Source organism: Scomber japonicus, chromosome 10 (assembly GCF_027409825.1).
Source record: "Scomber japonicus isolate fScoJap1 chromosome 10, fScoJap1.pri, whole genome shotgun sequence".
Taxonomy (NCBI): Eukaryota; Metazoa; Chordata; class Actinopteri; order Scombriformes; family Scombridae; genus Scomber; species Scomber japonicus.
Genome location: NC_070587.1, coordinates 33936867 through 33952359, shown reverse-complemented (window position 1 = coordinate 33952359; position 15493 = coordinate 33936867). Strand labels below are relative to the sequence as shown.

General features: G+C 39.0%; 1 protein-coding gene across 1 annotated transcript in view; it reads left to right on the top strand.

Moving 5' to 3' along the window:
* LOC128366935 (collagen alpha-6(VI) chain-like) overlaps positions 1-15493 on the top strand; it is an 86701-nt gene that overhangs the window by 44824 nt on the left and 26384 nt on the right. Inside the window, exons 4-14 of the mRNA XM_053327697.1 lie at positions 4531-5145; positions 5304-5861; positions 6960-7517; positions 9124-9705; positions 11046-11630; positions 11726-12081; positions 12871-12949; positions 13216-13361; positions 13907-13999; positions 14300-14353; positions 14835-14906. Of these exons, the coding sequence (XP_053183672.1) occupies positions 4531-5145; positions 5304-5861; positions 6960-7517; positions 9124-9705; positions 11046-11630; positions 11726-12081; positions 12871-12949; positions 13216-13361; positions 13907-13999; positions 14300-14353; positions 14835-14906 (3698 nt within the window). The remainder of the gene's footprint in view (positions 1-4530; positions 5146-5303; positions 5862-6959; positions 7518-9123; positions 9706-11045; positions 11631-11725; positions 12082-12870; positions 12950-13215; positions 13362-13906; positions 14000-14299; positions 14354-14834; positions 14907-15493) is intronic.

Sequence of the window (15493 nt, the reverse complement as noted above, 5' to 3'; positions counted from 1 at the left end):
CACATTTGCAAAAACTCTGGTAGACAACCTGCTCTCAGTGAATATATCTTTAAATTTTCATGACACAAGTATTTCCATGTGATGCTACTTTCTACATCTCAAAGGGAAATATTGTACTTTCTACTCCACTACATTTATTTAACAGCTTTAGTTACTTTTCAGATGAAGATTTGACACAATGGATAATATAACAAGCTTTTAAAATACAACACATTGTTAAAGATGAAACCAGTGGTTTCCAACCTTTTTGTCTTTTGACGTCTTACAAAAAGCATTTCAGGTGGCGGAGTTTAGCTCAGTGGGAGGAGCGCCCGCCACATGTGTTGAGGCTGTTGTCCTCGCTGCAGGCGACCCCGGTTCGAATCCCCCACCGAGCGGTCCTATCCTGCGTATCATTCCCCCCTCTCTGCCTCCTGTTTCCTGTCTATCTATACTAACCTGTCCATTAAAGGCAAAAAAAGCCCAAAAAAATATACTTAAAAAAAAAAAAAGCATTTCAGATGTCTAGTATTACTAATCTAATGATGTCATATATAATAATATATCAGTCAGAGGGACCAAACCACTACTTTTACTGTTATACAAACGTATGCAAACTTAGTGATGGATTTCAGACAGCAAGTGCAATCCAATCCTCAGGTTGAATAGAGTTAAGTTAATTCAATTAACTAAAATATCATTACATTACTCGGTTGTGAAAAGGTGAAATCTTTTTTTTAAATCCTCTTAGAGCCAGAAACAACTCTGATTATCAGATTTCCTCTCAAATACAAGTTAAATGCCAACTCTGATTCTCTCTCACTGACACACACAAAAAAGGAAAAAGAAAAGTTTTACAGTGATAAAGGTATCTATCACCTCTGCAGGTTCTGCCTCCTCTTCCTCCTCCTCCTCCTCCTCCTCCTCCTTCATCTTAAGCTGCCTAAATGACGAAGGGACTCAGATGCAGAGGGAGCAGATGCAGTGCAGCAGATGTGTAAGTGACTTTGAATGATTCTTTACTTTCTTGGTCTATTCTGTACACTTATATTTTTCCGGTCTGTCCACCACGAAGAGGAATCTTTCCTCTGAGATTTCTTACATTTTTTCATTTCTAAAGGGAGTCTGTCTTTATTTGAATTAAGAGTTTAAGGACAAAGGATGTTATATTGTTGTACATGTCCTGTGGCAGGTTTGTGAGTTGTAACATGGCTTTAAAGATAAAACGGACTACTTTGAACTGATGGAAATAGCAACATGTTCATAACAGTTCAATCTTTTTTATGGGATGAACTTTAACTCAGCAGTCACCTTCACATCTGCAGATGACTTCTTATTAATTTATTTCACACACATTAGTGCTGGAGCCAAACTGATCATTTCCCTCTTTTTACCAGCTGCTCTTCATCTGTTCCCCATCGTTTTGTGGTGTGTGACTGAAATGACATTTATAGAATTACTAACGTATTAGTCATGTTGATGTTTTCTAAGAGCTTCGGTTGCTTTCTGTAGCTGGAGCTGTTCTGCACTCAGGTTATCACACTTTCAAACAGCTGTGAAAATCAGTTTACTAAACTTATGTACTTAAATACAGTTTTGAGATTCTTAATTCTACTTTATCTGATGCAACTTTGTTGTGAAATGTTGAAGCATTTAGTGAAATATTGTGACAATAGTCCGACTCAGGTTCAGGTTTATTTATTTCTCCACAGGGACAATGTACATCATTATACATTTTCAGAGAACTAAAAACGTAAATGTACCCAATTGCAGCCAAGGGCTGATTTTCATTGGTCGCCCCCTCTGCCAGATGTTACCGGCACAATTCCTAAAATTAAAATTAAAATGAACTACATTACACATAATAAATACGATGCAATTACAATAAATATTCACAACAGTCATAGCGTCACAGCAACACATTAAAATAGTATTGCACACTTCATGTTGCTTTGGTGCATTGTGCTTGTTTAAGCTTTATACTGTTTCTAAGTGCAGCTGAGTGGTGATCAGAGGGGAAAAGGGATGCTTGGTGTGTAGATGGAGTGTGAGATTGTAGCAATGCAGAATACGGTACATACTGTAAGTGTTATTGTGGTTCTGATTGATCATAATGAATGACCTTTCTCAGCCACTGTGATCATTTGGCTGAACAGGTCTGTTGAAATGATGGCAGTCTGCCCATTGACCACTGATAGAGGAGATCTGTTGTTATGTTGAGTCATGGCTCACTATTTCAAACACTGTTCATTCTATTCAAGACATGACATTAACCCTCCTGTTGTCCTAGAGTCAAGGGAGGAAGGAAGGGAGGGAGGGAGGACGGAAGAAGGAAGGAAAGGAGGGAGGAAGGGAGGAAAGGAAAGGAAAGAAGGAAGGAAAGGAGGAAGGAAAGGAGGGAGGAAGGATGGAAGGAAGGAGGGAGGAAGGAAAGAAGGAAGCAGGAAGAAGGGAGGAAAGGAAAGAAGGAAGGTAGGAAAGAAGGACAGAGGAAAGAAAGAGAGAAGGAGGGAGGGAGGAAAGAAGGAAGAGAGGAAGGAATAACAGAGGAAAGGAGAGAAGGAAGGAAGGAAGGGACGAAAGGAAATAAGGGAGAAGGAAGGAAAGGACGGAAGGAAAGAAGGAGGGAAGAGAGGGGGATGGAGGAAGTACATGGGAAGAATTGGATGGGGTCAATTTGACCCGGGAGGACAACACGAGGGTTAAATTACAGCAACTGTGATTGGATTGCCAGCTGCCTTCACATCTCTTTCATCCTCCAAAATGGCTGGTACATCTCAGTGGCTTTCACTGGATCACGTTAGAGTTAACAATTAAAGCAAATAAATCATTTAATGTTACTGTTGTTTTTTTTATAAAAACAAAACAGAACTGCAAAGTTTCACCATAGTAGGATTTGTGAATTTGTAGGCCAGACAGACCCGGGCTAGCTGCTGATGCTACTTCAGTAGACATCTCAGCAACACAATACATATGGATCTTTGACATAAACTCAAAAGTGTTATTTCTTCACATTATGTTGATAATTTTATTTAATGGGAATGTTTTAAACTAGAATTCTGGCCAATTTTCTTTAACAAATTATATCTTTGAGGGACATTAGCCTCTACTGCTTAGACACAAACTTAGTCTCTCTGTATTAATGTCATGCTCCTTATGTCTTCTCTATTCTTAGATGTGAGTGGTGAAGCTGACTACAATTCTCCAGTGTGACAACAAAGCTCCAACTAACTCTATTTTATCTGTATTACAGGAAGAGAGGAACTCATGAGCCATTTCACTATGAAGGGAAGAACAGTTCTTCTCTTCAGCCTCATAGCGGCGTATTTCTGTGGCACTGTTGCTCAAACAACAGGTGGGTAATTAAATGGAACTTGTGATGTTTCCCTAAGAGAGATCCAGTTTATTGACCTGATTTACAACAATAATAAAAAGTTGTTGGATTGTCTTTTTTGGTAAATGATGATTGTTTTTGTTTTTTTAATTTCAACATCACATTCACAATTACTTACTTAATTGTTGGGATGAGAGCAGGTGCACCGTTGGATTCAGTGGACAACATTACTGAAGGTGAGAAACCTTTTGTTATTATCTAATTCACTTGATCAGCTACTAGAACTAACTAAATAATATATCTGGGCTGCAACCAACAGTGATTTCTTATTGATAAGTTGATAAAAGTCTATAAAACAGAAAATTGTCCAAAGATGCAACCTAAAATGACTTGATCGGTCTCAAAGCTTTAGATTGAGGGTTTTAGCATTTGTCGTAAATAACAAAATACTCAAAAATACAAAATTTACAATCAAAATACACAGTGATTCATTTTCTGTTGTTTGACTAATTGATTCATCCACTAATAGTTGCTGTTCTAAATAACAATATATTTCAAGTGGGTCGTTTTTGTCTGAATTGTTGCCTTCGACTTTAAAAAATGTATTTTCTTGCATTTTATCAACAGTCTATCTGAAAATGCATATATGTGAAAAATGATACCACCAGAAACTTTCCATCTTTTTCAACACAAAGGGGAGTGATTCTCATATTTACTTTTATGATATATTTCTTACTGACAGAACAGGATATCATCATACATTACAAAGTAAGGCAGATGTAATATGTACGTAGATATGGGCTGACGTGGTTATCACCGTAGACCATGCTGCCAGATAGTAAACAATTATTGGAATTTATATTTTAAGGTAAATGATTCAATCGGATCTCTAAAACATACTGTCAGTTTGTAAAATTAAAATATAAGCCAAAGATAGCTAGTGTTATTGTAGCCAAGCAGCTAAAAGTGAATGCTGTTGAAAAAAGTGTTAAATATGAAAATTAAAAATCATCACCATTTAACAACTTTTATGCCAGTTTTTAACCTAGCCACTTTTACAAATGCAAATCAACACAATCATGCTCACTTAGTCAGCCTGTTACATATTTGTAGACCTATAAGCATTACTTAATGAATACTGTTATTTCACAGTATGTTTTTGAATGTTCAAATAGTGGTGGCTCAAGTTAACTAATTACAATTTTTTTCTTTCACAGAATGCAAAGAAGTCAATAAGGTGGACATTGTGTTCATTGTTGATGAGTCGGGTAGCATTGGACAAGCCAATTTCGAGCTGGTACGCGATTTCCTACATTCAATTGTAAGCAGCCTGGATGTCAGTCAGACTACAGTCAGAGTCGGCATTGTTACATACAACGACAACCCTACAGCACAGGCCTACCTTGACACCTTCAATGACAAGAACGATACCCGACAGTTCATCAAGATCCTGCCTTACACTGGTGGTGGAACAAACACCGGAAAGGCCCTAAACTTCACCCGCGATGAAATCTTTAATGAGACAAAAGGCAGCAGGAAGGATGTCCAGAAGGTGGCAGTGGTTATTACAGATGGTGAATCCCAGGACAATGTTAGCGAAGCTGCAGTCCGTCTTCGTCGGAAGGGCATCACAGTTTTCGCTGTAGGAATCAAAAATGCTAGCAAAACCGAACTGGAACAGATAGCATCTTATCCGCCCCATAAGCATGTTTTTACTGTGGACAGTTTCACCGAACTGAAGCCCATGAAGACGATCCTTCAGAAAATCCTGTGCAATAACATCAACGAACAAGCCGTCATAGACAACAAAAGAACGTCAGATGCCAAAAAAGGTTTGAGCCAATTTTTTTGATTATTGTCAAAATTTAAAGATTGTATCAGTATTGTAGATGTAGCTCACATATGGAAGCATTAGCATTTCATCAAACATGTCCCAATGTCACTTAGACTTTGTGAAAAGGACTGACTTACATTTGTTTTTCCTCATTAGCTTGTGTACCAAAGGATGAAGCAGACTTCTTCTTCCTGATAGATGTATCAGGAAGCATTGACAGCACAGGCTTTACTGAAATGAAGAAGTTCATTATTGAGTTTCTGCATACTTTCCGTGTTGGGCCACGACATGTCCGCATTGGGCTTATGAAATACTCAGACTCACCAATTTTGGAATTTGACCTCACAACTTATGCAAATGCAAAGGATGTGGAAAAAGCTGTGATGGCCATTGAAAAAGTAGGACGTAATACATATACAGGGAAAGCACTGTCTAAAATGAAACAATACTTCAAGCGTGCGAAAGCCAGTCGCCCCAAAGTCCCAAAGTACCTGATTGTCATCACTGATGGAAGAGCCACTGATCAAGTCAAGGCACCTGCAAAAACATTGAGGGATCAAGATGTCAATATCTATGCCATCGGGGTGAAAGATGCAGACCAAGATGAACTGGTTAAGATTGCCGGCGACAAAGAGAGGACTTTCTCTGTCAATGATTTTGATTCCTTGAAGAACCTCCACAAACAACTCGTCACTGACATCTGTATTCCTGATGGTAAGAAAATCACTGGACTTCAAAATCTAGCATGTAGAGAGATTATGTGAAACTGGAACTCCCTGGTTCTGTTCTAGAAATAAAACTCATTCAAAATAATATGTAGTAATGTAAATAACAAAATATCCACCCTGGGAATGGAACCTTACTCAAGTATGTTGTGTACTTCATATATTCAGCCATGGACTAAATAACAATCAAATTTAGCAGTTTATTTTTATATTTTTGCGTTTTCACAGCCTGTGACAAACAGCATTACCCATAAACCCACACACCGTTGTGGGTTTATGGGTATAATTTAATGAGACCATTTCTCTTTTGAAGCAACACAGAGAGACTGATATACACTTCTCTAACTAGCAGACTAGACTATGTAACAGGTATGGAGTGAACCCAATAGCAGCACAATAGAACCAGGAACTTGTATGAAACAGTCTTTATTCAGCAGAATAAGCACAGCAGGTCAGAGAACTCACTGCTAATGGAAGTCCCGCTGGAGAAGTGAAGCTGATCAGGTGGGTGTCTTGATGAGCAGAAACCGGCCAAGTGCCAACCAGCCACAGAGCAGACTGTGACAGACTATTGTGACACTCACCTTCATGGTCTACCAAAGAGTACGATAAATCAGCTACAATAAATTCAAAGTTAGTTTTTTTTATAGTTGTGTTATTCAATTTTCATTTTTGGTTTTAGTTATTATGGTGTGCATTAGTGTCTGAAACTATATTTAAAATCATGTTTTGTCAATTACTTGTAAAGCACTTTGAATTGCATTTGATTGATTGAAAGGTGCCATATAAATAAAGTTTAATTGATTGTTAGTATTCTGTCGGCTGGCTGAAGGTGGTGGCCTAACCTCCAGCCAATTAGAGAAGATGGTCATTAATAATGAAGATTTTATGTAGACGGCCTGCTGGAGGACAAAGGAATCTGGGCTGCAAGAAAAGATGACTTGATCAATAAAATGTCAGAAGTATGTTTTAAAATAGACCCAGTAATCATAAAAAATGTCAAAAAAGGCCATAATACCAGATATATAAGCAAACACCTCCAAATATAGGAATACCATACTAACATTTATCTTTTCTGTGTCCACAGTTTGCAAAACCGTATCAGGTGATGTGATTTTCTTAGTTGACGGCTCCGAGAGCATCTCTGAGAAGGATTTTCAGAAAATTAAAGAATTTGTGAAATCTATCATCAGCAAGACTACCATCAGTGAAGATGGGGTGCATGTTGGGATCATGCAGTACAGCACCGAATACAAACTAGAGTTCTCCCTCAACAAACACTACAACATAGATGAAATGATCGAAGACATTAATGACATGAAGCAGTTGAGTGAAGGTACAAGGACTGGCAAAGCCATCAGTGCTGTGTCGGAGTATTTTAATAGAAATAATGGAGGGCGTCCTGAGCTACAGCAGAAGCTGGTGGTGTTAACAGACGGCAAGTCCATAGACGACGTCAGTTACCCTGCTGCTGCTCTGAGGGAGAAGGGAGTAACCATCTATGCCATAGGAGTGGCCGACGCCAACACTGTTGAGCTGGAGAATATCAGCGGGTCAAAACAAAGGGTTTATTTTGAGAAGGACTTTGATGCTCTGAAGTCGTGGGAGAGTCAGGTGGTTGTGGAACTCTGCAAGGCAGGTGAGGGTCCAGGAATGTCCCTAAACAGCACTTTTGGGTAATAATAGTAGTACATCTTAATTCAGTGTTTTTATTTTATTTGTGAGGAACCATGTACAGGGTTTAACATAAATATTACCATTTGATGTACTGTACCAGAGTTAGCTCATTTGCATCTGCAGTCCATTCAGCATGTCACAGTTTAAGTTACACACAGTAGGACATCACATACATCCAGTGTACATGTCATGATTATGATTATTTATGTACATGAGAGGATCATGAGATCAAGTGGAGAGTCAGTGGTTACAAAGCTGACTTCTTAATTAGATTTTTAAAGTGGTGACAGAGCTGCAGCTGTTCAATAGGGATGGGCGATACCAAACTTTTTCAATTCTCTACAATACTTTCTGTTACAATGTTAACGATATCGATACTGTATTACTGTATATTCAAATCATATGACATATGGCCATTAATAATGAATTTATTATAAGTAAATGGTAAATGGTAAATGGACTGTACTTATATAGCGCCTTTCTAGTCTGTGCGACCACTCAAAGCGCTTTACATCATACGTCATTCACCCTTTCACACACATTCATACACTGATGGCAGGAGCTACCACGCAGAGTGCCAACCTGCTCATCAGAGGAGTCTAACCATTCATACACATTCATACACCGTTGGCACAGCAACGGGAGCAATTAGGGGTTAAATGTCTTGCCCAAGGACACATCGACATGCGGACTGGAGGAGCCGGGAATCGAACCACCAATCTTCCAATTGAAGGACGACCGCTCTACCTCCTGAGCCTCAGCCGCCCAAGTAAATGAAATAAAACCTAAAATTAGGCCTAATACCTAATAACTGCTATCCATACCTGGATATAGTTTTTTTTTTTAAAGTATATTTTTTTGGGCTTTTTTGCCTTTAATATACAGGACAGTTGAGATAGACAGGAAATAGGAGGCAGAGAGAGGGGGAATGACCAGGGTCGCCTGCAACGAGGACTATAGCCTCAACACATGGGGCGGGTGCTCTACCCGCTGAGCTATGCTCAACCCCCTGGGTACAGTTGTAATCTACAGATGAAAAGAAGCACTGCACCACGCTCATTTCCTTTCTAATATTCTCAGTCTCTCTCTTATATGTTTTTTTGATGTGGAAGTGCAAGCTCAACATGCCAGTTTATGTCAGTGCAGTTTGGATGCAAACATTACACAAAAGTACTGAAAACGTTAGGAAGTGATGCAACCAGCCCAGTTTTTTATACAAGATATTAATATTGATTAAAAAAAAGGGGAGTGAGTGAGTAGCTTGTGTGTATCAAACTATTGACCCACCCCTCCCCGCTGTTCAGTATTCTCTGCGCTTTCACTGAGAATGCTTACTGACCGAATGCATTGTGACAAAATGGTACAATCCAATCTCTGAGTTGTATTTATTTTAACCTTAATTTACATGCAAATAAAAGGATTCAATACTGGATTCAATAAATGCTACTGAAACCCATCCCTCTTTCAATTTGCTGTTATTTTCTATGTCATGAGAGGATGATGAAAACTAATTAGCTCTTAATTTTGCCTGCTAATCCTCCTTCACTCTTTGTCCTTTTTTTTTCTTCCACCAGACTGTAAGAAGACAAGAAATGCAGATGTTATTTTCCTGGTGGACGGCTCGGCAAACAAAAATTTAAATATGTTCAAAAGCATTCACAGGTTTATGGAGACAATAGTGGACCTTACTGAAGTTGGCGAGAACCTGGCTCGTTTTGGGGTCATTCTCTACGCCGATAATGCTGAGTCTGTTTTTACTCTTAAAACGTATTACAACAAATGGGACGTGATTGAAGCAATACAGAGGAGTATAAAGACACTCAGTGGAAACACCAACACTGCCAAGGCGATGGAATACTCATTACAATATTTTACTGATGCACACGGTGGCCGGCCTACAAAAAATATACATCAGATTCTCATGGTGATCACAGACAGGGATGCCTCTGATCGTTATGACCTGGAGAGGGCATCTAAAGCACTCAAAGAAAATAGAGTCATTGTCTTCAGTATCGGAGTGGAACCTGCAAATAGAGATCAGCTGAAAATCATGGCTGATGGTGACAAATCCAGAGTTTTCTACGCAAATAATTATGATGCCCTGAAAAATCTCAGCAAGAATGTGTCCCGTGTCTGGTGCAATTTTACTCAGGAAGGTAAGACTTCTAATGTCACAACTGTGGTGCTGATACATACAAGAGTTAAATGTTAAGTTTGGGTCAAAAGGCGTACCACATCTTTGTATCAAAATTCAGTCACAGAACAAATTTAAATTCCTTATACTTGGTGGTTTCTGACCATGCTGACAGTTTAGATTTGAATTGCTTTTTGTGTGAATTGCTAACTTGTTGAGCACGACTTGTTATGTGTCATTGGAATCTCATATTAACCCTCCTGTTGTCCTCGAGTCAAGGAAGGGAGGAAGAAGGAAGGAAGGATAGAGGGAAGGAAAAAGAGGAGGATGGAAGGAAGGAAGGGAGAAAGGAGGAAGGGAGGAAGAAGGAAGGAAAGGAGGAAGAAGAAAGGGTAAGGAGGGAGGAAGGAAGGAGGGAAGGAAAAAGGGGAGGAAGGAAGGAAGGAAAGAAGGAAGGGGGGGGAAAGGAAGGAGGGAGGGAGGGAGAAAGGATGGAAGGAAGGAAAGAAGGACAGAGGAAAGAAGGAAGGTAGGGGAGAAAAGAAAGAGAGAAGGAGGGAGGGAGGAAAGAAGGAAGGGAGGAAAGAAGGAAGGGAGGAAAGAAGGAACAGTCAAAAAAGACGGGGTCAATTTGACCCAGGAGGACGATACAAAGGTTAATAATTTTAGCAATCCTTGTACTTTCACCTTCTTTGTGGAGGTCAGCAGTATACATGTTTGTCCTCACAGCACATCATATGGGACGCAAGTTTTAACAAACTGGATAATGTCCACAGTACATTTCAATACAAAATGCTATACTGAACAGGAATGAATGAAAGATGCTGTTTTTAAACTTTGATGTAAAAGTGAAGTAATTGAACCCACAAGCTTACGTATATCCATGTATCTCAGTCCTATATCAAAGAAAAACTATTAGTTCTAAGTGGTTTATAGACATATCAGGCACAAATTGAATGAAGTGCAGTTATCCAGGGTGTGGATTACTAAACAATCAAATACATTCAATAAATTGATGGAATTATTGGTGATTCTGTGGTACAAATGACTAAATTAAGCAAACAATTTATCAAAATTCCCCCCATATACAAGTCCCTGTTTGCATGATGGTACTTTATAAAAAATATGAAAGCAGTTATATCATATTTATTTTTGGTTGTTCAGTACATAACACATTTAAGAAACAACACATTTTTCACAATAACTGGTAGAACACACCATATGTCAATAGCAGAATATGGCGAGAGTCTCAAGACATTAGAGTATAGCTTAAATCTTATTTTAAAATGAGAATTGTGTAGTGCACTTGGTGATTATATATAGAATTATAATGTGATCAAATCATTTCCTTTGTTCTGGCAGTTTGCGAGACAGACAAGGCTGACTTGGTCTTCCTACTTGATTCTTCCAGCAGCATCAATCGTGACGAGCACGGCATCATGTTGAACTTCACGTCAGAACTGGTGAGCAGTTTCAAAGTAGGTCAAGACTTTGTTCGTGTTGGAGCTGCACAGTTCAGTGACCTTCAATACCATGAGTTTTACCTCAAGAATTACACCAACAAGGAGGATGTGATTGCACACATTCACAAAATGGCTTACTTTGGTGGAAACACTCACATTGGAAAAGCTTTGAAATACATTAAGGATTACTTCACAGTGGCACAGGGCAGCCGTAAATCTGGTGTCCCCAAGAGTCTGGTGTTGATCTCAGATGGCGATGATAATGATGATGTTGACATCCTGGAGGACGAAGCCAACGATCTCAGGGAAATGGGGGTTAGGATTTTTGCAATAGGTGTTGGAGATGTCCACCTCCTGCAGCTCTTGCAGATTGCTGGAAAGCCTAGTAGAGTGTTCAATGTGCGGACATTTAAGGGCTTGGCAGAGATCAAGAATGAGGTGCTCGACAGAGTCTGTGAACGTGACCTTATCCAAAGTACACCTGGTGAGTTGATAAGTGCTATTTTGTCTTACTTTTGTACTTAATACTTGAATTTTATATATCTGGAAAAGATAATACCATATTTCCCTTTAATACAGAGTGTAGCATCGATATCGCCATTGGATTCGATATTTCAAAAAGAACTGGGCTTCCTGGGGAGATGCTGGTCAGCGGCCATCACAATCTCCGGAAAAACCTGCCGCAGATCATGCACTACATTTCTTCTGTGTCTAGCCTGTGCTGTTTTTATGGCACCAAAATCAATACCAGCATTGCCTTCCAAGTAGTTGACGACAGCAATGGACGATCCCTCTACGACACAAATTTTGAGGAGTATAGCGAGGATGTGTTACAGAAAGTCATGACCCTGCCGATGACTCAACCTACTTACTTCAACACTGCCCTGCTGAATTCCTTCCAAAACAAGTTTGCCACGTCCAAAGCTGGTGTGAAGGTAAGAGTGATGCAACTTTCATCCCAGTAAAGGGAAATGTTTTCATTTATTTATCATGACATTAAAGTGGAGAACACTTTGTCATTCTGTGACCATGGTGAACGGCTTCAATCGGCCTTCAACTCTTGAAAAAGTAGTTTCAGAAAAACAATTTCATATTTTTCATTATCTTTACAGTCAATAAATGGCTTATTATGGCTTCTTTGTGAACAAACCAGATGAAGAGACTACAGCTATGTCACCAGCTCTGTGAGGTTAAATTTAGGCACTATAGCACTTCAACCTTAATGCTAAAAGTGCAATGTTTACCATCTTCATAATGAAGCATATTCACATGTTAACATTTGCTAATAAGTAATTAACACATTGTACAGCGGAGGCCAAAACTAAAGGTATTCCCAATGGGTTTTTGGGTATTTATTCATAAACAAAATGCTGAATAAAGTGAAATTTTGACCAGATGATGGCGCCGGATGTCAGAGCATCACCAACATTATTATAATTCATCCTGAGGGCGATATGAATTCGTCCACCAAATTTCATTCCAATCTATCAATCAACACCACCAATCGTCAGAGGATCACCAAAGTCAGAAGTATTCATCCTCTGCAGAAAATGAATGTCTCTACAAGGTTTCATTTAATCCATTATTTGTCAAAATATTTCAGCTTTGACTAAAATGATGACCCACAGAAAGACTGACATTGCAGTCCCTAGAGGCGAGGTGAGGTGATGCTCACCAAGATCACTCTCATTAAATCAACCTAACATGTAAACCTTGCCCTTCAGGTGCTGGTGATCTTCTCCGATGGACTCGATGAAGACTTGGACAATCTGCTGCGTGTGAGAGAGCGGTTGAGAAATTCAGGTAAATACTGGGAGGCTCTAGTCTGTCCTCTCCTTCTTTTTCCCTGTAGGTCTTTCCTTCATTCAACTCTTCTACCCCTAACCCCTCACCAATGTGTCTTGATCCTGTGAATCAGTTTGGGATATTCCTAAAGACAACTGTTGCAGAAGAACAGTTGAATGGAGCCATTTGCCATAATATTTAATATTACAACAGTTTGTAGATAAATGACATATGAATTCCTCTGAGGCAGCAAACCTACAATCTGTTGTGTTTATTGTCTGCAGAAGTCAACGCTCTACTGACTGTGGCTCTGGAGGGAGCCCAAAACCCTGCCGAGCTGCAGAGGTTGGAGTTTGGCCGAGGTTTCCACTATGAGGAACGCCTCAGTATTACCATGCGGGATGTCGGTAGTGCCATCCTCAAACAGATTGTGAGTCTTTCATGTTAGATGTTCTCAGTCGTACACATGAAAGGTGACAGAAGATATTGATTGAAGAGAGGGTTTTAGGAAGAAGTTTAAACTTCTGCCTCCTTTTACACCACTGTACATGTGGCCGATCATGAGATGGTGTCAGATTGTTGGATTATCAGATTGTAGAACTTAACCTCCAACTCTGTGGACAGTTCAGTTAACTGAAGAAAAAGACAAAAGCAGCTGTAAACCTTTACACTCCATTAACATCAGTAGGATCAATGAACTCTGTATTGACTTATTCAGCTCCGATTGAACATTATAAAATGACGTGATCACAAGAATGTGTTTAAATAGTTTAGTTTGTGTTGGAAATCTAGTGTATCATATTTGTAAAGGAAAACACTTGTGTACAGAGAGAGCTCCTCCCAATCAAAAGAGAAAATATACACCTGTATTACTATGTGGTTTGATTTTTGAAATAAGGCCATTAGAAAGAAATCAGAAAACAAGTTTCATTGTATTTTAAATCTTTTCTCTTCTGCTGTTCTATGTTTCTGCAGGATTCAGTGTCAGACAGGGAGTGCTGCAATGTCACTTGCAAATGCGTGGGAAATGATGGCCCCCGTGGCCCTTGGGGGCCCCCAGGGCCAAAGGTGACTGTCATAGACATGACTTAAAACTTTAAACATGATTTCAAGAACATTTTGTAAAAATGTGTCAAAATCAATAAGATGTCCAGTCTGGACTGAGAGCAAGTGGTTTCATGAAGAACCATTAGTCATTGTCTGCAACTGTTAATAATTTAGTTATGTAAAGGATTTCATTATCTGCTACTGGTCAACCGACTTCCTTCATAACTAATGATTTGTGTAAATGCAGAGCTTGTGATGTCACAAACTATTGTGTTTGAGTTTATGTTTGGCTTCAGTTAATGTTTCTGCTTTAATGAACAGGGTGGGCCTGGACGGAAGGGTCAGCCTGGCTTCGTGGGAGACGAGGGAACCTCTGTAAGTGTTTCTTCATTCAATATTTACTCATTTTAATATGGGATGAAATTATGGAGGAGTGGTCAAAAAATGGGACGCTTTATGTTGGCTGTGTTGAACGTTAAAATAAAATGGAAGTGAAATTCAGTTTAAAAACATTTGCTCTTTTTGATTGGAATCAATTAAAAATAATAATCTGCCTTACTTGGCATCACTTTCTATCAAACTTGTTTGACATCTGTTAACGTTTTTAAGATGTATTAAGTAATGTCCAAATGGGACTAAAAGAAGTATAGAAGTATGAAGTCTGAAGTTTTTATGGTGATGAAAGAGGATTTTGTAGATACACAATTTATCCTCCTGAAGTCCTGAAGGCTTTTCATGAGTATAAATTACTAAAATGTTTATTTGAGATTCACAGTATGACACTGCTTGACCTGCTCATATCTTCTGGTCTCTCATGTAGTTGGCAGTCACGGTTTGATTTTTCTGGTTGTTGCAGGGAGCCAGAGGACCTCCTGGACCAGCTGGACCTCCGGGCATCCAGGGCTGTCCTGGAGTCAGAGGACAGAAGGTACTGTTTGGAGGAACACAGTGCTGAAGATGGGTTGGGCGTTTTTTAACATCAGTTCTTATTCTTAAAAATAAGATTTTTTTCCCAACATTATACTTATTGAAAGTTTTTCAAAATAAGTAAGCTTACATTGAATCCATACACACCATATCAACATATACGAACTGAACCAACATTACAAAGAACAATTATAGATATGAAGGACAATCAGGTAGCACAAATTTAGCTATCACGTTTCATTTACTCTCTACATCCTCTGTATATAAACTACAGTAAAAGATCTCCATATTTTTTCAAACAAACCTTGCCTCCCTTTTGGTATATATGTTATTTTTTCAAGAGGCAAGGTGAAGAGCATTTGCCTGGTCCAAAAAGTCATACTTGGACTACAAGTTTTTCTCCAAAACATTGCAATTGATCTCTTCGCATGCAGAAGACAAATATTTATAAATGTTTGTTCTCTCTTAAGGAACTTGTGATCTCTTGGATATAATCCTAAATTAAAGAAACCAGGCTCCATAGGAATCTCTTTGATGTAATCTTCTGTGTTACTTTACTTTGCTACATTGCCAAACACAATGGAAACA